At 59.3% G+C, this 19,956-nt stretch overlaps 1 protein-coding gene across 1 annotated transcript in view; it reads right to left on the reverse strand.

The window, feature by feature from the left end:
* atg2a (autophagy related 2A) overlaps positions 1-19,956 on the reverse strand; it is a 152,492-nt gene that overhangs the window by 101,108 nt on the left and 31,428 nt on the right. Inside the window, exons 6-8 of the mRNA XM_072489455.1 lie at positions 19,717-19,797; positions 17,906-18,012; positions 7,954-8,046 (exon numbers count right to left, since the gene is read on the reverse strand). Coding sequence (XP_072345556.1) covers positions 7,954-8,046; positions 17,906-18,012; positions 19,717-19,797 — 281 coding nt within the window. The remainder of the gene's footprint in view (positions 1-7,953; positions 8,047-17,905; positions 18,013-19,716; positions 19,798-19,956) is intronic.

Here is a 19,956-nt window from a genome sequence, read left to right on the forward strand (position 1 = left end):
CTGCACTGTCAGAGGGTCAGTACTGAGGGAGTGCTGCACTGTCAGAGGGTCAGTACTGAGGGAGTGCCGCACTGTCAGATGGTCAGTACTGAGGGAGTGCCGCACTGTCAGAGGGTCAGTACTGAGGGAGTGCTGCTCTGTCAGTGGGTCAGTACTGAGGGAGTGCTGCATTGTCGGAGGGTCAGTACTGAGGGAGTGCTGCACTGTCAGAGGGTCAGTACTGAGGGAGTGCCGCACTGTCAGAGGGTCAGTACTGAGGGAGTGCCGCACGGTCAGAGGGTCAGTACTGAGGGAGTGCTGCACTGTCAGAGAGTCAGTACTGAGGGAGCGCTGCACTGTCAGAGGGTCAGTACCGAGGGAGTGCTGCACTGTCAGAGGGTCAGTACAGAGGGAGTGCTGCACTGTCAGAGGGTCAGTATTGAGGGAGTGCTGCACTGTCAGAGGGTCAGTACTGAGGGAGTGCTGCACTGTCAGAGGGTCAGTACTGAGGGAGTGCCGCACTGTCAGATGGTCAGTACTGAGGGAGTGCCGCACTGTCAGAGGGTCAGTACTGAGGGAGTGCTGCTCTGTCAGTGGGTCAGTACTGAGGGAGTGCTGCATTGTCGGAGGGTCAGTACTGAGGGAGTGCTGCACTGTCAGAGGGTCAGTACTGAGGGAGTGCTGCACTGTCGGAGGGTCAGTACTGAGGGAGTGCCGCACTGTCGGAGGGTCAGTCCTGAGGGAGTGCTGCACTGTCAGAGGGTCAGTACTGAGGGAGTGCTGCACTGTCAGAGGGTCAGTACTGAGGGAGTGCTGCACTGTCAGAGGGTCAGTACTGAGGGAGTGCTGCACTGTCAGAGGGTCAGTACTGAGGGAGTGCCGCACTGTCAGAGGGTCAGTACTGAGGGAGTGCTGCACTGTCAGAGGGTCAGTACTGAGGGAGTGCTGCACGGTCAGAGGGTCATTAGTGAGGGAGCGCCGCACTGTCAGAGGGTCAGTACTGAGGGAGTGCTGCACTGTCAGAGGGTCAGTACTGAGGGAGTGCCGCACTGTCAGAGGGTCAGTACTGAGGGAGTGCTGCACTGTCAGAGGGTCAGTACTGAGGGAGTGCTGCACTGTCAGAGGGTCAGTACTGAGGGAGTGCTGCACTGTCAGAGGGTCAGTACTGAGGGAGTGCTGCTCTGTCAGAGGGTCATTAGTGAGGGAGCGCCGCACTGTCAGAGGGTCAGTACTGAGGGAGTGCTGCACTGTCAGAGGGTCAGTACTGAGGGAGTGCCGCACTGTCAGAGGGTCAGTACTGAGGGAGTGCTGCACTGTCAGAGGGTCAGTACTGAGGGAGTGCTGCACTGTCAGAGGGTCAGTACTGGGGGAGTGCTGCACTGTCAGAGGGTCAGTACTGAGGGAGTGCCGCACTGTCAGAGGGTCAGTACTGAGGGAGTGCCGCACTGTCAGAGGGTCAGTACAGAGGGAGTGCCGCACTGTCAGAGGGTCAGTACTGAGGGAGTGCCGTACTGTCAGAGGGTCAGTACTGAGGGAGTGCCGCACTGTCAGACGGTCAGTACTGAGGGAGTACCGCACTGTCAGAGGGTCAGTACTGAGGGAGTGCTGCACTGTCAGAGTGTCAGTACTGAGGGAGTGCTGCACTGTCAGAGCGTCAGTACTGAGGGAGTGCTGCACTGTCAGAGTGTCAGTACTGAGGGAGTGCTGCACTGTCAGAGGGTCAGTACTGAGGGAGTGCTGCACTGTCAGAGGGTCAGTATGAGGGAGTGCTGCACTGTCAGAGGGTCAGTACTGAGGGAGTGCTGCACTGTCAGAGGGTCAGTATGAGGGAGTGCTGCACTGTCAGAGGGTCAGTACTGAGGGAGTGCTGCACTGTCAGAGGGTCAGTATGAGGGAGTGCTGCACTGTCAGAGGGTCAGTACTGAGGGAGTGCCGCACTGTCAGAGGGTCAGTACTGAGGGAGTGCCGCACTGTCAGAGGGTCAGTACTGAGGGAGCGCTGCACTGTCAGAGGGTCAGTACTGAGGGAGTGCCGCACTGTCAGAGGGTCAGTACTGAGGGAGTGCTGCACTGTCAGACGGTCAGTACTGAGGGAGTGCCGCACTGTCAGAGGGTCAGTACTGAGGGAGTGCTGCACTGTCAGAGGGTCAGTACTGAGGTAGCGCTGCACTGTCAGAGAGTCAGTACTGAGGGAGTGCTGCACTGTCAGAGGGTCAGTACTGAGGGAGTGCCGCACTGTCAGAGGGTCAGTACTGAGGGAGTGCTGCACTGTCAGAGGGTCAGTACTGAGGGAGCGCCGCACTGTCGGGTCAGTACTGAGGGAGTGCTGCACTGTCAGAGGGTCAGTACTGAGGGAGTGCCGCACTGTCGGGTCAGTACTGAGGGAGTGCTGCACTGTCAGAGGGTCAGTACTGAGGGAGTGCCGCACTGTCAGAGGGTCAGTACTGAGGGAGCGCCGCACTGTCAGAGAGTCAGTACTGAGGGAGTGCTGCACTGTCGGAGGGTCAGTACTGAGGGAGCGCCGCACTGTCAGAGAGTCAGTACTGAGGGAGTACAGCACTGTCAGAGGGTCAGTACTGAGGGAGCGCCGCACTGTCAGAGAGTCAGTACTGAGGGAGTACAGCACTGTCAGAGGGTCAGTACAGAGGGAGTGCTGCACTGTCAGAGGTTCAGTACTGAGGGAGTGCTGCACTGTCAGAGGGTCAGTACTGAGGGAGTGCCGCACTGTCAGCGGGTCAGTACTGAGGGAGTGCTGCATTGTCAGAGGGTCAGTACTGAGGGAGTGCCGCACTGTCAGAGGGTCAGTACTGAGGGATATTCCAAGAGCTGACAGAATAAAGGGGGAAATGCGAGGGTTTCTGTGGGCCCTGAATCCCCACACACATATTTCAGTTCATGGGACAATGGTTCAGCTGCTGTTTCCCAACTTGAGGGAAGGAAACTGGAGTGACAGCAGGAGACCCCAAAAAGGAACCAAGACCCCAGAGGACCCGAATGGTCCTTCAGAACAGGAGATGCCGCCTGCCTGGGGAACCTTGGAAATGGTTCCCGACGGATCCCAGGAGTCGTGCTGGGTTTGTTACAAAGTCGAAGTCCCAAGGGAAGGCTGTGAAAATACGTGCGAGCGGATTGTGGTGTGGACCCAGCAATCGCAAATACACCGGCCCTCCGCAGAGCAGCACCGCGCGCGCTGTGTCCACACAGCACTCCTGCCCCACCTGCTGGCGGGAGTGCAGCACAGCGGCTGGGAAAATCCCTCCTCCCCCCCAGGGAGAAGGGGAAGAGGAAGCGAGTCGGAGCACTTGCTCAGAGTGAAAGTGCCGCAGACACGCGGACAGATTAGTAACACGGGCAGCCGCAGATGGCAGTCTCTCGACAGGAAGCGCTGGAAATGTGCCAGCCAGTGTCTGAAAGGGCAGGGACAGGCTAAACACACTGGGTGGGGCTCCTTCGTAGGTCTGGTCACACTATCTCTGTAACCTCCTCCAGCCCCTACACCGCTCCCTACCTCTGTAACCTCCTCCAGCCCCAACACCCCTCCCTATCTCTGTAACCCCCTCCAGCCCCAACACCCCTCCCTATCTCTGTAACCCCCTCCAGCCCCTACAACCCTCCCTATCTCTGTAACCTCCTCCAGCCCCTACACCCCTCCCTACCTCTGTAACCTCCTCCAGCCCCTACACCCCTCCCTATCTCTGTAACCCCCTCCAGCCCCTACACCCCTCCCTATCTCTGTAACCTCCTCCAGCCCCTACACCCCTCCCTATCTCAGTAACCTCCTCCAGCCCCTACACCGCTCCCTACCTCTGTAACCTCCTCCAGCCTCTACACCCCTCCCTATCTCTGTAACCTCCTCCAGCCCCTACACCCCTCCCTATCTCTGTAACCCCCTCCAGGCCCTACAACCCTCCCTATTTCTGTAACCCCCTCCAGGCCCTACAACCCTCCCTATTTCTGTAACCTCCTCCAGTCCCTACAACCATCCCTATCTCTGTAACCTCCTCCAGCCCCCTACAACCCTCCCTATCTCTGTAACCTCCTCCAGTCCCCACTACCCTCCCTATCTCTGTAACCTCCACCCAGCTCCTACAACCCTCCCTATCTCTGTAACCTCCTCCAGCCCCCACACCCCTCCCTATCTCTGTAACCTCCTCCAGCCCCGACAACCCTCCCTATCTCTGTAACCTCCTCCAGCCCCCACAACCCTCCCTGTCTCTGTAACCTCCTCCAGCCCCCACAGCCCTCCCTATCTCTGTAACCTCCAGCCCCCACTACCCTCCCTATCTCTGTAACCTCCTCCAGCCCCTACAACCCTCCCTATCTCTGTAACCTCCTCCAGCCCCTACAACCCTCCCTATCTCAATAACCTCCTCCAGCCCCTACAACCCTCCCTATCTCTGTAACCACCTCCAGCCCTGACAACCCTCCCTATCTCTGGAACTACCTCCAGCCCCTACAACCCTCCCTGTCTCTGTAACCTCCTCCAGCCCCTACAACCCACCCTGTCTCTGTAACCTCCTCCAACCCCTACACCCCTCCCTATGTCTGTGACCTCCGCCAGCCCCTACAACCCTCCCTATCTCTGTAACCTCCTCCAGTCCCTATAACCCTCCCTTATCTCTGTAACCTCCTCCAACCCCTACACCCCTCCCCATCTCTGTAACCTCCTCCAGTCCGTGTAACCCTCCCTTATCTCTGTAACGTCCACCAGCCCCTACAACCCTCCCTATCTCTGCAACCTCCTCCAGCCCCTACACCCCTCCCTATCTCTGTAACCTCCTCCAGCCCCTATAACCCTCCCTTATCTCTCACCTCCTCCAGCCCCTACAACCCTCCCGATCTCTGTAACCTCCTCCAGCTCCTACAACCTTCCCTATCTCTGTAAATTCCTCCAGTCCCTACAACTCTCCCTTTCACTGTAACCTCCTCCAGCCCCCCACAATCCTCCCCATCTCTGTAACCTCCTCCAGCCCTGACAACCCTCCCTATCTCTGGAACTATCTCCAGCCCCTACAACCCTCCCTCTCTCTGTTACCGCCTCCAGCCCCTACAACCCTCCCTATCTCTGTCACCTCCTCCAGCCCCGACAACCTTCCCCATCTCTGTAAATTCCTCCAGTCCCTACAACTCTCCCTAACTCTGTAACCTCCTCCAGCCCCCACAACCCTCCCTATCTCTGCAACCTCCTCCAGCCTCTACAACTCTCCCTATCTCTGTAACCTCCTCCAATCCCCTACAACCCTCCCTATCTCTGTAACCTCCTCCAGTCCCTACAACCCTCCCTATCTCTGTCACCTCCTCCAGCCCCTACAACCCTCCCTATCTCTGTAACCTCCTCCAGCCCCTTCAACCCTCCCTCTCTCTGTAACCTCCTTCAGCCCCTACAACCCTCCCTATCTCTGTAACCTTGATCAGCCCCGACAACGTCCCCTATCTCTGTAACCTCCTCCAGTCCCTCCAACCCTCCCTCTCTCTGTAACCTCCTTCAGCCCCTACAACCCTCCCTATCTCTGTAACCTTGACCAGCCCCAACAACCCTCCCTATCTCTGTAACCTCCTCCAGTCCCTCCAACCCTCCCTATCTCTGTAACCTCCTGCAGCCCCGACAACCCTCCCTATCTCTGTAACCTCCTCCAGTCCCTACACCCCTCCCTATCTCTGTAACCTCCTCCAGCCCCTACAACCTGATCTCTGTAACCTCCTCCAGTCCCTACAACCAGCCCTATCTCTGTAACCTCCTCCAGCCCCTACAACCCTCCCTCTCTCTCTCTAACCTTCTCCAGCCCCTACAACCCTCCCTATTTCTGTAACCTCCTCCAGCCCCTACAACTCTCCCTCTCTCTGCAACCTCCTCCAGCCCCTACAACATTCCCCATTTCTGTAACCTCCTCCAATCCCCTACAACCCTCCCAATCTCTTCAACCTCCTCCAGCTCTTACAACCCTCCCGATCTCTGGCACCTCCTCCAGCCCCGACAACCTTCCCCATCTCTGTAAATTCCTCCAGTCCCTAAACTCTCCCTTTCACTGTAACCTCCTCCAGCCTCCCACAACCCTCCCTAACTCTGTAACCTCCTCCAGCCCCGATAACCCTCCCAATCTCTGTAACCTCCTCCAGCCCCCACAACCCTCCCTATCTCTGCAACCTCCTCCAGCCTCTACAACCCTCCCTATCTCTGCAACCTCCTCCAGCCTCTACAACCCTCCCTATCTCTGTAACCTCCTCCAATCCCCTACAACCCTCCCCATCTCTGTAACCTCCTCCAGTCCCTACAACCCTCCCGATCTCTGCAACCTCCTCCAGCCCCGACAACCCTCCCTATCTCTGTCACCTCCTCCAGCCCCGACAACCTTCCCTATCTCTGTAAATTCCTCTAGTCCCTACAACTCTCCCTATCATTGGATCCTCCTCCAGCCCCCCACAACCCTCCCTAACTCTGTAACCTCCTCCAGCCCCGATAACCCTCCCTAACTCTGTAACCTCCTCCAGCCCTGACAACCCTCCCTATCTCTGTAACTACCTCCAGCCCCTACAACCCTCCCTCTCTCTGTAACCCCCTCCAGCCCCTACAACCCTCCCTATCTCTGTCACCTCCTCCAGCCCCGACAACCTTCCCTATCTCTGTAAATTCCTCTAGTCCCTACAACTCTCCCTATCATTGTATCCTCCTCCAGCCCCCCACAACCCTCCCTAACTCTGTAACCTCCTCCAGCCCCGATAACCCTCCCAATCTCTGTAACCTCCTCCAGTCCCCACAACCCTCCCTATCTCTGCAACCTCCTCCAGCCTCTACAACCCTCCCTATCTCTGCAACCTCCTCCAGCCTCTACAACCCTCCCTATCTCTGTAACCTCCTCCAATCCCCTACAACCCTCCCCATCTCTGTAACCTCCTCCATTCCCTACAACCTTCCCTATCTCTGCAACCTCCTCCAGCCCCGACAACCCTCCCTATCTCTGTAACCTCCTCCAGCCCCTACAACCCTCCCGATCTCTGTAACCTCCTCCGGCCCCTACAACCCTCCCGATCTCTGTAACCTCCTCCTGCCCCTATAACCCTCCCTATCTCTGTAACCTCCTCCAGCCCCCACAGCCCTCCCTATCTCTGTAACCTCCTCCAGCCTCCTACACCCCTCCCTATCTCCGTCACCTCCTCCAGCTCCCCACAACCCTCCCAATCTCTGTAACTTCCTCCAGCCCCTACAACCCTCTCTATCTCTGTAACCTCCTCCAGCTCTTACAACCCTCCCCATCTCTGTAACCTCCTCCAGCTCCCCACAACCCTCCCAATCTCTGTAACCTCCTCCAGCCCCTACAACCCTCCCTTTCTCTGTAACCTCCTCCAGCCCGCCCTATCTCTGTAACCTCCTCCAGCCCCTACAACCCTCCCTATTTCTGTAACCTCCTCCAGCCCCTACAACCCTCCCTATCTCTATAACCTCCTCCAGCCCCTACAACCCTCCCTATCTCTGTAACCTCCTCCAGCCCCTACAACCCTCCCTATCTCTGTAACCTCCTCCATCCCTACAACCCTCCCTATCTCTGTAACCTCCTCCAGCCCCTACAACCCTCCCTATCTCTGTAACCTCCTCCAGCCCCTACAACCCTCCCTATCTCTGTAACCTCCTCCAGTCCCTACACCCCTCCTTCTCTCTGTAACCTCCTCCATCCCCTACAACCCTCCCTATCTCTGTAACCTCCTACAACTCACCAAGATCTCTGCTCTCCCCCCCCCCCCACCACCCAGACTGTCAACGCCCCCCCCCCCCCCCCCCCCCACTCTCACTTTCTCTGTCTCTCTCTCGTTCTCTCTCCGTCTCTTTCTCCTATACTCCGTCTCCCTCCCTCTCCTTTTAAGATGCTCGTTCAAACGGACCCCGTAGGGTCACAGTCGCCGAACATCAGCCGGCGTGGCCCGGAGTCAGATTCCACCTGACGAGCGCTCCGGGCGGACGGGGGGGGCCGCAGCTTCATACCTGAGGTGGAAGGTGGCCGTGTCGACGATGATGTTGCTAGACAGCGTGAAGGTTTCCGCGGTGATTAGAACTCGAACGGGGAGGTAGAGGGGTCTGCAACACAAACACCAAACAGCAGTCAGCCAGCGCAGGCCTCCCCGCCTCAGGGAGCGAGAACAGTGGCATTGGAAAGCGGGCTGGAGCAACAGCCGAGCGATCGCGCATTCTCCCCACCACCCGGTGACAAGTATGCAGTAATAAATACAGAAACGCTGGAAACCCCCCAGCAGGTCGGGCAGCATCTTGGGAGGAGAGAGTTAACCGTTCGAGTCCACAGCGGCTCTCGTTCGCGACAGAGTCTCGCCGGACACGAATCGTGAACTCGGTTTCTTCTCTCCTCTCAGGTGCCGCCCGAGATCGTCCAGAACTTTCCTTCTCAGGTTTCCAGCCTCCGCTGTGTTTTGCTTTTCTGGAACCCGGCCCTCTGCATCGAGCAGGAATCTGTTCGAGACCTTTAGCCAAGAGCCCCCCCCCCCCCCCCCCACCCGAGAGAAGTCACCCACTGACACCTTCTGGCACCGCTGCGAGGGTATTGGGGGGGGGGGGGGGGGGGGGGGAGACAGAGAGTGCGTGAGAGAGACACAGAGAGCGCGTTAGAGACAGAGCGCGAGAGAGACAGAGAGAGCGCGTTAGAGACAGAGCGCGAGAGAGACAGAGTGCGCGAGAGAGACAGAGTGCACGAGAGACAGAGAGAGCGCGAGAGACAGGGTGCGCGTTAGAGACAGAGTGCGCGTTAGAGACAGAGTGCGCGTTAGAGACAGAGTGCGCGTTAGAGACAGAGTGCGCGTTAGAGACAGAGTGCGCGTTAGAGACAGAGTGCGCGTTAGAGACAGAGTGCGCGTTAGAGACAGAGTGCGCGTTAGAGACAGAGTGCGCGTTAGAGACAGAGTGCGCGTTAGAGACAGAGTGCGCGTTAGAGACAGAGTGCGCGTTAGAGACAGAGTGCGCGTTAGAGACAGAGTGCGCGTTAGAGACAGAGTGCGCGTTAGAGACAGAGTGCGCGTTAGAGACAGAGTGCGCGTTAGAGACAGAGTGCGCGTTAGAGACAGAGTGCGCGTTAGAGACAGAGTGCGCGTTAGAGACAGAGTGCGCGTTAGAGACAGAGTGCGCGTTAGAGACAGAGTGCGCGTTAGAGACAGAGAGCGTGGGAGAGACAGAGAGAGCGTGAGAGAGACAGAGGGAGCACGACAGAGACAGAGGGAGCGCTAGAGAGAGACAGAGGGAGAGCGCGAGAGACAGAGAGAGCGCGAGAGAGTCAGAGAGTGCGCGAGAGAGACAGAGAGAGCGCGAGAGAGACAGAGAGAGCGCGAGGGAGACAGAGTGCACGAGAGAGACAGAGAGTGCGAGAGACAGAGAGAGCGCGAAAGAGACAGAGAGACAGAGAGAGCGCGCGAGACAGAGAGAGCGCGAGAGAGAGAGAGAGCGCGAGAGAGAGAGAGAGCGCGAGAGAGCGCGAGAGAGCGCGAGAGAGCGCGAGAGAGCGCGAGAGAGCGCGAGAGAGCGCGAGCGCGAGAGAGCGCGAGCGCGAGACAGAGCGAGCGCGAGACAGAACGAGCGCGAGACAGAACGAGCGCGAGACAGAACGAGCGCGAGACAGAACGAGCGCGAGACAGAACGAGCGCGAGACAGAACGAGCGCGAGACAGAACGAGCGCGAGACAGAACGAGCGCGAGACAGAACGAGCGCGAGACAGAACGAGCGCGAGACAGAACGAGCGCGAGACAGAACGAGCGCGAGACAGAACGAGCGCGAGACAGAACGAGCGCGAGACAGAACGAGCGCGAGACAGAACGAGCGCGAGACAGAACGAGCGCGAGACAGAACGAGCGCGAGACAGAACGAGCGCGAGACAGAACGAGCGCGAGACAGAACGAGCGCGAGACAGAACGAGCGCGAGACAGAACGAGCGCGAGACAGAACGAGCGCGAGACAGAACGAGCGCGAGACAGAACGAGCGCGAGACAGAACGAGCGCGAGACAGAACGAGCGCGAGACAGAACGAGCGCGAGACAGAACGAGCGCGAGACAGAACGAGCGCGAGACAGAACGAGCGCGAGACAGAACGAGCGCGAGACAGAACGAGCGCGAGACAGAACGAGCGCGAGACAGAACGAGCGCGAGACAGAACGAGCGCGAGACAGAACGAGCGCGAGACAGAACGAGCGCGAGACAGAACGAGCGCGAGACAGAGCGAGCGCGAGACAGAGCGAGCGCGAGACAGAGCGAGCGCGAGACAGAGCGAGCGCGAGACAGAGCGAGCGCGAGACAGAGCGAGCGCGAGACAGAGCGAGCGCGAGACAGAGCGAGCGCGAGACAGAGCGAGCGCGAGACAGAGCGAGCGCGAGACAGAGCGAGCGCGAGACAGAGCGAGCGCGAGACAGAGCGAGCGCGAGACAGAGCGAGCGCGAGACAGAGCGAGCGCGAGACAGAGCGAGCGCGAGACAGAGCGAGCGCGAGACAGAGCGAGCGCGAGACAGAGCGACCGCGAGACAGAGCGAGCGCGAGACAGAGCGAGCGCGAGACAGAGCGAGCGCGAGACAGAGCGAGCGCGAGACAGAGCGAGCGCGAGACAGAGCGAGCGCGAGACAGAGCGAGCGCGAGACGGAGCGAGCGCGAGACGGAGCGAGCGCGAGACGGAGAGAGCGCGAGACGGAGAGAGCGCGAGACGGAGAGAGCGCGAGACGGAGAGAGCGCGAGACGGAGAGAGCGCGAGACGGAGAGAGCGCGAGACGGAGAGAGCGCGAGACGGAGAGAGCGCGAGACGGAGAGAGCGCGAGACGGAGAGAGCGCGAGACGGAGAGAGCGCGAGACAGAGAGAGCGCGAGACAGAGAGAGCGCGAGACAGAGAGAGCGCCAGACAGAGAGAGCGCGAGACAGAGAGAGCGCCAGACAGAGAGAGCGCGAGAGAGCGCGCGAGAGACAGAGAGCGCGCGAGAGACAGAGAGCGCGCGAGAGACAGAGAGAGCGCGAGAGACAGAGAGAGCGCGAGAGAGGCAGAGAGAGCGCGAGAGAGACAGAGAGAGCGCGAGAGAGACAGAGAGAGCGCGAGAGAGACAGAGAGAGCGCGAGAGACAGAGAGAGCGCGAGAGAGACAGAGAGAGCGCGAGAGTGACAGAGAGATTGCGAGAGTGACAGAGAGAGCGCGAGAGAGACAGAGAGAGCGCGAGAGAGACAGAGAGAGCACGAGAGAGACAGAGCGAGCACGAGAGAGACAGAGCGATCACGAGAGAGACAGAGAGAACGCGAGAGACAGAGAGAGCGCGAGAGACAGAGAGAGCGCGAGAGACAGAGAGAGCGCGAGAGACAGAGAGAGCGCGAGAGACAGAGAGAGCGCGAGAGACAGAGAGAGCGCGAGAGACAGAGAGAGCGCGAGAGACAGAGAGAGCGCGAGAGACAGAGAGAGCGCGAGAGACAGAGAGAGCGCGAGAGACAGAGAGAGCGCGAGAGACAGAGAGAGCGCGAGAGACAGAGAGAGCGCGCGAGAGACAGAGAGCAAGAGAGACAGAGAGAGTGTGAGAGAGAGCGAGAGCGCGAGAGACAGAGAGAGCGCGCGAGGGACAGAGAGAGCGAGAGAGACAGAGAGAGAGCGAGAGAGACAGAGAGAGCGCGAGAGAGACAGAGAGAGCGCGAGGGAGACAGAGAGAGCGCGAGAGAGACAGCGAGAGCGCGAGAGACAGAGAGAGCGCGAGAGAGGGCGAGACAGAGAGAGCGTGAGAGAGACAGAGAGAGGAACAGAGAGAGCGCGGGAGAGACAGAGGGAGCGCGAGAGAGACAGAGAGAGCGCGAGAGAGACAGAGAGAGCGCGAGAGAGACAGAGAGAGCGCGAGAGAGACAGAGAGAGCGCGAGAGAGACAGAGAGATCGCGAGAGAGACAGAGAGAGCGCGAGAGAGACAGAGAGCGCGAGAGACAGAGAGCGCGCGAGAGAGAGAGAGCGCGAGAGACAGAGCGCGAGAGAGACAGAGAGTGCACGAGAGAGACAGAGAGAGCGCGAGAGAGACAGAGAGAGCGCGAGAGAGACAGAGAGAGCGCGAGAGAGACAGAGAGAGCGCGAGAGAGACAGAGAGAGCGCGAGAGAGGCAGAGAGAGCGCGAGAGAGACAGAGAGAGCGCGAGTGAGACAGAGAGAGCGCGAGAGAGACAGAGAGAGACAGAGAGAGACAGAGAGAGCGCGAGAGAGACAGAGAGAGCGCGAGAGAGACAGAGAGAGCGCGAGAGAGACCGAGAGAGCGCGAGAGAGACCGAGAGAGCGCGCGAGAGACAGAGAGAGCACGAGAGAGACAGAGAGAACGCGAGAGACAGAGAGAGCGCGAGAGACAGAGAGAGCGCGAGAGACAGAGAGAGCGCGCGACAGACAGAGAGTGCACGAGAGAGACAGAGAGAGCGCGAGAGAGGCAGAGAGAGCGCGAGAGACAGAGAGAGCGCGCGACAGACAGAGAGTGCACGAGAGAGACAGAGAGAGCGCGAGAGAGGCAGAGCGAGCGCGAGAGACAGAGCGCGAGAGAGACAGAGAGAGCGCGAGAGAGCGCGCAAGAGACAGAGAGTGCACGAGAGAGACAGAGAGAGCGCGAGAGAGACAGAGAGAGCGCGAGAGAGACAGAGAGAGCGCGAGAGAGACAGAGAGAGCGCGAGAGAGACAGAGAGAGCGCGAGAGAGACAGAGAGAGCGCGAGAGAGACAGAGAGAGCGCGAGAGAGACAGAGAGAGCGCGAGAGAGACAGAGAGAGCACAAGAGAGACAGAGAGAACGCGAGAGACAGAGAGAGCGCGAGAGACAGAGAGAGCGCGAAAGAGACAGAGAGAGCGCGAGAGAGCGCGAGAGAGCGCGAGAGAGCGCGAGAGAGCGCGAGAGAGCGCGAGACAGAGAGGGCGCGAGACAGAGAGGGCGCGAGACAGAGAGGGCGCGAGACAGAGAGGGCGCGAGACAGAGAGAGCGCGAGACAGAGAGAGCGCGAGACAGAGAGAGCGCGAGACAGAGAGAGCGCGAGACAGAGAGAGCGCGAGAGAGCGCGCGAGAGACAGAGAGCGCGCGAGAGACAGAGAGAGCGCGAGAGACAGAGAGAGACAGAGAGACAGAGAGAGCGCGAGAGACAGAGAGAGCGCGAGAGACAGAGAGAGCGCGAGAGACAGAGAGAGCGCGAGAGAGGCAGAGAGAGCGCGAGAGAGACAGAGAGAGCGCGAGAGAGACAGAGAGAGCGCGAGAGACAGAGATAGCGCGAGAGAGACAGAGAGAACGCGAGAGACAGAGAGAGCGTGAGAGAGACAGAGAGAGCGCGAGAGAGACAGAGAGAGCGCGAGAGAGGCAGAGAGAGCGCGAGAGAGGCAGAGAGAGCGCGAGAGAGACAGAGAGAGCGCGAGAGAGACAGAGAGAGCGCGAGAGAGACAGAGAGAGCGCGAGAGAGACAGAGAGAGCGCGAGAGAGACAGAGAGAGCGCGAGAGAGACAGAGAGAGCGCGAGAGAGACAGAGAGAGCGCGAGAGAGACAGAGAGAGCGCGAGAGAGACAGAGAGAGCGCGAGAGAGACAGAGAGAGCGCGAGAGAGACCGAGAGAGCACGAGAGAGACAGAGAGAACGCGAGAGACAGAGAGAGCGCGAGAGACAGAGAGCGCGCGAGAGACAGAGAGTGCGCAAGAGAGACAGAGAGAGTGCACGAGAGAGACAGAGAGAGCGCGAGAGAGACAGCGAGAGCGCGAGAGACAGAGAGCGCGAGAGAGCGCGCAAGAGACAGAGAGTGCACGAGAGAGACGGAGAGCGCGAGAGAGTCAGAGAGAGCGCGAGAGAGGCAGAGAGAGCGCGAGAGAGACAGAGAGAGCGCGAGAGAGACAGAGAGAGCGCGAGAGAGACAGAGAGAGCGCGAGAGAGACAGAGAGAGCGCGAGAGACAGAGAGAGCGCGAGAGAGACAGAGAGAGCGCGAGAGAGACAGAGAGAGCGCGAGAGAGACAGAGAGAGCGCGAGAGTGACAGAGAGAGCGCGAGAGAGACGGAGAGAGCGCGAGAGAGACGGAGAGAGCACGAGAGAGACGGAGCGAGCACGAGAGAGACAGAGAGAACGCGAGAGACAGAGAGAGCGCGAGAGACAGAGAGAGCGCGAGAGACAGAGAGAGCGCGAGAGACAGAGAGAGCGCGAGAGACAGAGAGAGCGCGAGAGACAGAGAGAGCGCGAGAGACAGAGAGAGCGCGCGAGAGACAGAGAGAGTGTGAGAGAGAGCGAGAGCGCGGGAGACAGAGAGAGCGCGAGAGACAGAGAGAGCGCGAGAGACAGAGAGAGCGCGAGAGAAACAGAGAGTGCACGAGAGAGACAGAGAGAGCGCGCGAGAGACAGAGAGCAAGAGAGACAGAGAGAGAGCGAGAGAGCGAGAGAGAGAGACAGAGAGAGTGTGAGAGAGAGCGAGAGCGCGAGAGACAGAGAGTGCACGAGAGAAACAGAGAGTGCACGAGAGAGACAGAGAGAGCGCGCGAGAGACAGAGAGCAAGAGAGACAGAGAGAGCGAGAGAGACAGAGAGAGAGACAGAGAGAGTGTGAGAGAGAGCGAGAGCGCGGGAGACAGAGAGAGCGCGAGAGAGACAGAGAGAGAGCGAGAGAGACAGAGAGAGCGCGAGAGAGACAGAGAGAGCGCGAGAGAGAGAGAGAGCGCGCGAGAGAGACAGAGAGCGCGAGAGACAGCAAGAGCGCGAGAGACAGAGAGAGCGCGAGAGAGCGCGAGACAGAGAGAGCGCGAGACAGAGAGAGCGTGAGAGAGACAGAGAGAGGAACAGAGAGAGCGCGGGAGAGACAGAGGGAGCGCGGGAGAGACAGAGGGAGCGCGAGAGAGACAGAGAGAGCGCGAGAGAGACAGAGAGAGCGCGAGAGACAGAGAGAGCGCGAGAGAGACAGAGAGTGCACGAGAGAGACAGAGAGCGCGAGAGACAGAGAGCGCGAGAGACAGAGAGCGCGAGAGACAGAGAGCGCGAGAGACAGAGAGCGCGAGAGAGAGACAGAGAGAGCGCGAGAGACAGAGAGAGCGCGAGAGACAGAGAGAGCGCGAGAGACAGAGAGAGCGCGAGAGACAGAGAGAGCGCGAGAGACAGAGAGAGCGCGAGAGACAGAGAGAGCGCGAGAGACAGAGAGAGCGCGAGAGACAGAGAGAGCGCGAGAGACAGAGAGAGCGCGAGAGACAGAGAGTGCACGAGAGAGACAGAGAGCGTGAGAGACAGAGAGCGCGAGAGAGACAGAGAGAGCGCGAGAGACAGAGAGAGCGCGAGAGACAGAGAGTGCACGAGAGAGACAGAGAGAGCGCGCGAGAGACAGAGAGCAAGTGAGACAGAGAGAGAGCGAGAGAGAGAGCGAGAGAGACAGAGAGAGAGACAGAGAGAGTATGAGAGAGAGCGAGAGCGCGGGAGACAGAGAGAGCGCGAGAGAGACAGAGAGAGAGCGAGAGAGACAGAGAAACAGAGAGAGAGCGAGAGAGACAGAGAGAGCGCGAGAGACAGAGAGAGCGCGAGAGAGACAGAGAGAGCGCGAGAGAGAGAGTGCGAGAGGAACAGAGAGAGCGCGAGAGAGACCGAGAGAGCGCGACAGAGAAACAGAGAGAGCGCGACAGAGAAACAGATAGTGCACGAGAGAGACAGAGAGAGCGCGGGAGAGACAGAGAGAGCGCGAGAGACAGAGAGAGCGCGAGAGAGACAGAGAGAGCGCGAGAGAGACAGAGAGAGCGCGAGAGAGACAGAGAGAGCGCGAGAGAGACAGAGTGAGAGAGACAGCGAGAGCGCGAAAGACAGCGAGAGCGCGAGAGAGCGCAAGACAGAGCGAGCGCGAGAGAGACAGAGAGAGCACGAGAGAGACTGAGAGAGCGCTAGACAGAGAGAGCGCGAGAGACAGAGCGTGAGAGAGACAGAGAGAGCGAGAGAGAGCGAGAGACAGAGAGAGCGCGAGAGAGACAGTGAGAGTGCGAGAGGAACAGAGAGTGCGCGAGAGAGACAGAGAGCGCGAGAGAGACAGAGAGAGACAGAGAGAGCGAGAGAGTGCGAGAGGAACAGAGAGAGACAGAGAGAGACCGAGAGAGACAGCGAGATCGCGAGAGATCACGAGAGAGACAGAGAGAGCACAAGAGAGACAGAGAGAGCGCGAGACAGAGAGAGCGTGAGAGAGACGGAGAGAGCGCGGGAGAGACAGAGAGAGCGCAAGAGAGACAGAGAGAGCGCAAGAGAGACAGAGAGAGCGCAAGAGAGACAGAGAGAGCGCAAGAGAGACAGAGAGAGCGCGAGAGAGACAGAGAGAGCGCGAGAGAGACAGAGAGAGCGCGAGAGAGACAGAGAGAGCGCGAGAGAGACAGAGAGAGCGCGAGAGAGACAGAGAGAGCGCGAGAGAGACAGAGAGAGCGCGAGAGAGACAGAGAGAGCGCGAGAGAGACAGAGAGAGCGCGAGAGAGACAGAGAGCGCGCGAGAGAGACAGAGAGCGCGCGAGAGAGACAGAGAGCGCGCGAGAGAGACAGAGAGCGCGGGAGAGACAGAGAGAGCGCGAGAGAGACAGAGCGAGAGAGACAGAGAGAATGCGAGAGAGACAGAAAGTGTGCGAGAGACAGAGAGAGTGCGAGAGAGACAGAGAGAGTGCGAGAGAGACAGAGAGAGTTCGAGAGAGACAGAGAGAGTGCGAGAGAGACAGAGAGAGTGCGAGAGAGACAGAGAGAGTGCGAGAGAGACAGAGAGAGCGCGAGAGAGGCAGAGAGAGCGCGAGAGAGAGAGAGTGCGAGAGAGACAGAGAGAGTGCGAGAGAGACAGAGAGTGCACGGGAGAGAGAGAGAGAGAGAGCGCGAGAGAGAGAGACAGAGAGAGCGCGAGAGAGAGAGAGAGAGAGTGCGAGAGAGACAGAGAGAGTGCGAGAGAGACAGAGAGAGTGCGAGAGAGACAGAGAGAGAGAGAGTGCGAGAGAGACAGAGAGTGCGTGGGAGAGACAGAGAGAGAGAGAGAGAGAGAGAGAGAGAGAGAGAGAGAGAGAGTGCGCGAGAGACAGAGAGTGCGCGGGAGAGAGAGAGCGTGCGAGAGAGACAGAGAGAGAGCGCGAGAGACAGAGAGAGAGCGAGAGAGACAGCGCGAGAGAGACAGCGCGAGCGCGAGAGAGACAGAGAGAGCGCGCGAGAGACAGAGAGCGCGCGAGAGACAGAGAGCGCGCGAGAGACAGAGAGAGCGCGCGAGAGACAGAGAGAGCGCGCGAGAGACAGAGAGAGCGCGCGAGAGACAGAGAGAGCGCGCGAGAGACAGAGAGAGCGCGCGAGAGACAGAGAGAGCGCGCGAGAGACAGAGAGAGCGCGCGAGAGACAGAGAGAGCGCGCGAGAGAGAGAGAGCGCGCGAGAGACAGAGAGAGCGCGCGAGAGACAGAGAGAGCGCGCGAGAGACAGAGAGAGCGCGCGAGAGACAGAGAGAGCGCGCGAGAGACAGAGAGAGCGCGCGAGAGACAGAGAGAGCGCGCGAGAGACAGAGAGAGGGCGGGAGAGACAGAGAGAGGGCGGGAGAGACAGAGAGAGCGCGAGAGAGACAGAGAGAGCGCGCGAGAGACAGAGAGAGGGCGGGAGAGACAGAGAGAGCGCGAGAGAGACAGAGAGAGCGCGAGAGAGACAGAGAGAGCGCGAGAGAGACAGAGAGAGCGCGAGAGAGACAATCCCTGGCGAACCATCCACAGCTTCATTACTTTCTGAAGAAAGTGTTGAGTTGATCAGCCCGAGGGGGAGCAGGGTGAGTTGGCACCCTGATCATTCAACCCCGAGAGCGAGCTTCAACCAGCTGGGCTCCCCGACACGTTCTTCCAGCAGCCAGTGCTGGAGTGGTTTGTTCTCTTTCGTTCAGTAACGCTGGGAGGCTCGGCGTGTCAAAGGCCGTGGAGGTTGGCCAATCGCCACGGGGCGGCGGCCAGGGCGAGAGCGAAGCTTCGCCGCGCGGGTACCTGTAGTCGACGGCACAGCTGACTAGGTGGGTGTGCAGGACGGTGATCACCGTGGGGGGGCTGTAACCCAGAATCGGCTCGTCAATCACATCGAAGAAATCCATTAACTGCGAGAGAACAAACGGTGCAGGCGCAATGAGAAGGGGAGGGTTTATCGCGATACGTCCGATCGACACAACCGATTCCACACGCGGTATGAGAACAACCACACCCCCCCCTCCCCCGGGAAGATGGGAGGTCCGAGAAGCTGCAGCGGAAAGGGACATCCCGATCAGGACAGACGCTCTCATAGTGCAGCTCTCCCTCAGGACTGACCCTCTGACAGTGCAGCACTCCCTCAGTACTGACCCTCTGACAGTGCAGCACTCCCTCAGTACTGACCCTCTGACAGTGCGGCACTCCCTCAGTACTGACCCTCTGACAGTGCAGCACTCCCTCAGTACTGACCCTCTGACAGTGCAGCACTCCCTCAGTACTGACCCTCTGACAGTGCAGCACTACCTCAGTACTGACCCTGTGACAGTGCAGCACTCCCTCAGTACTGACCCTCTGACAGTGCAGCACTACCTCAGTACTGACCCTCTGACAGTGCAGCACTCCCTCAGTACTGACCCTCTGACAGTGCAGCACTCCCTCAGTACTGACCCTCTGACAGTGCAGCACTACCTCAGTGCTGACCCTCTGACAGTGCTCTCCTCCCTCAGTACTGACCCTCTGACAGTGCAGCACTCCCTCAGTACTGACCCTCTGACAGTGCAGCACTCCCTCAGTACTGACCCTCCAACAGTGCAGCACTCCCTCAGCACTGACCCTCTGACAGTGCTGCACTCCCTCAGTACTGACCCTCTGACAGTGCGGCGCTCCCTCAGTACTGACCCTCTGACAGTGCGGCACTCCCTCAGTACTGACCCTCTGACAGTGCGGCACTCCCTCAGTACTGACCCTCTGACAGTGCTGCACTCCCTCAGTACTGACCCTCTGACAGTGCGGCACTCCCGCAGTACTGACCCTCTGACAGTGCGGCACTCGCTCAGTACTGACCCTCTGACAGTGCAGCACTACCTCAGTACTGACCCTGTGACAGTGCAGCACTCCCTCAGTACTGACCCTCTGACAGTGCAGCACTCCCTCAGTACTGACCCTCTGACAGTGCGGCGCTCCCTCAGCACTGACCCTCTGACAGTGCTGCACTCCCTCAGTACTGACCCTCTGACAGTGCGGCACTCGCTCAGTACTGACCTCAGACAATGCAGCACTCCCTCAGTACTGACCCTCTGACAGTGCTGCACTCACTCAGTACTGACCCTCTGACAGTGCGGCACTCCCTCAGCACTGACCCTCTGACAGTGCTGCACTCCCTCAGCACTGACACTGGAGTGTCGGCCTGGGTGATGAGGTTCAGATGTCTGGAGTGGGACTCTCACCGGTGACCTTTTGAACCAGAAAGGAGGCAGATGGCCTCTCTGCCAAATCTACACGGGTGGCTCATTGGGCAGCGTGCGGTCCCGGGACTAACGCGTCATGTTCCTTTAATTCTCTCACGCCACCACACAAAGGGCCAGTCAGTCTGCACACCCTGCAAATCATTCCTTCACCAATATAGAAAATTACCGCAATTGAGAAATGAGGTGAAACGGTCAAGGCCCGTGGCCAAGGAGGGCGGAAGGTTTGCCAGCAAAGCGGTTTCTCTCCTTCGCTGATTTGTAGGTGGCGGCCAGGGGGAGACTGAGGGAGGTGGGCTTTGTGCAGTTTGGGAGGTGCCGTCGAGCAGTGAGTCGGGGGTGAGGAAGTGGGCGGCTCTTGCCCCTTACCTGCTCGTGCCAGCTTTGGTTTGTCAGGGCCATGCGGTGGCACAGGGTGGCACCTTCTACTCTCAGGGCAACCAGGAACTCCTGCAATGAAGAAGCAAAAAGGTCAGGCAAAGAGCGAGGGAGTGAGATAGTGAGATAGCGAGACAAAGAGAAAGAGAGCAAGACGGAGGGGTACAGAGGGAGGGAGGGAGTGGGGGAGTGGTACAGTGTGAGAGTGTCTGTGTGAGTGAGAGTCGTGGG

Source organism: Scyliorhinus torazame, chromosome 24 (assembly GCF_047496885.1).
Source record: "Scyliorhinus torazame isolate Kashiwa2021f chromosome 24, sScyTor2.1, whole genome shotgun sequence".
Taxonomy (NCBI): domain Eukaryota; kingdom Metazoa; phylum Chordata; class Chondrichthyes; order Carcharhiniformes; family Scyliorhinidae; genus Scyliorhinus; species Scyliorhinus torazame.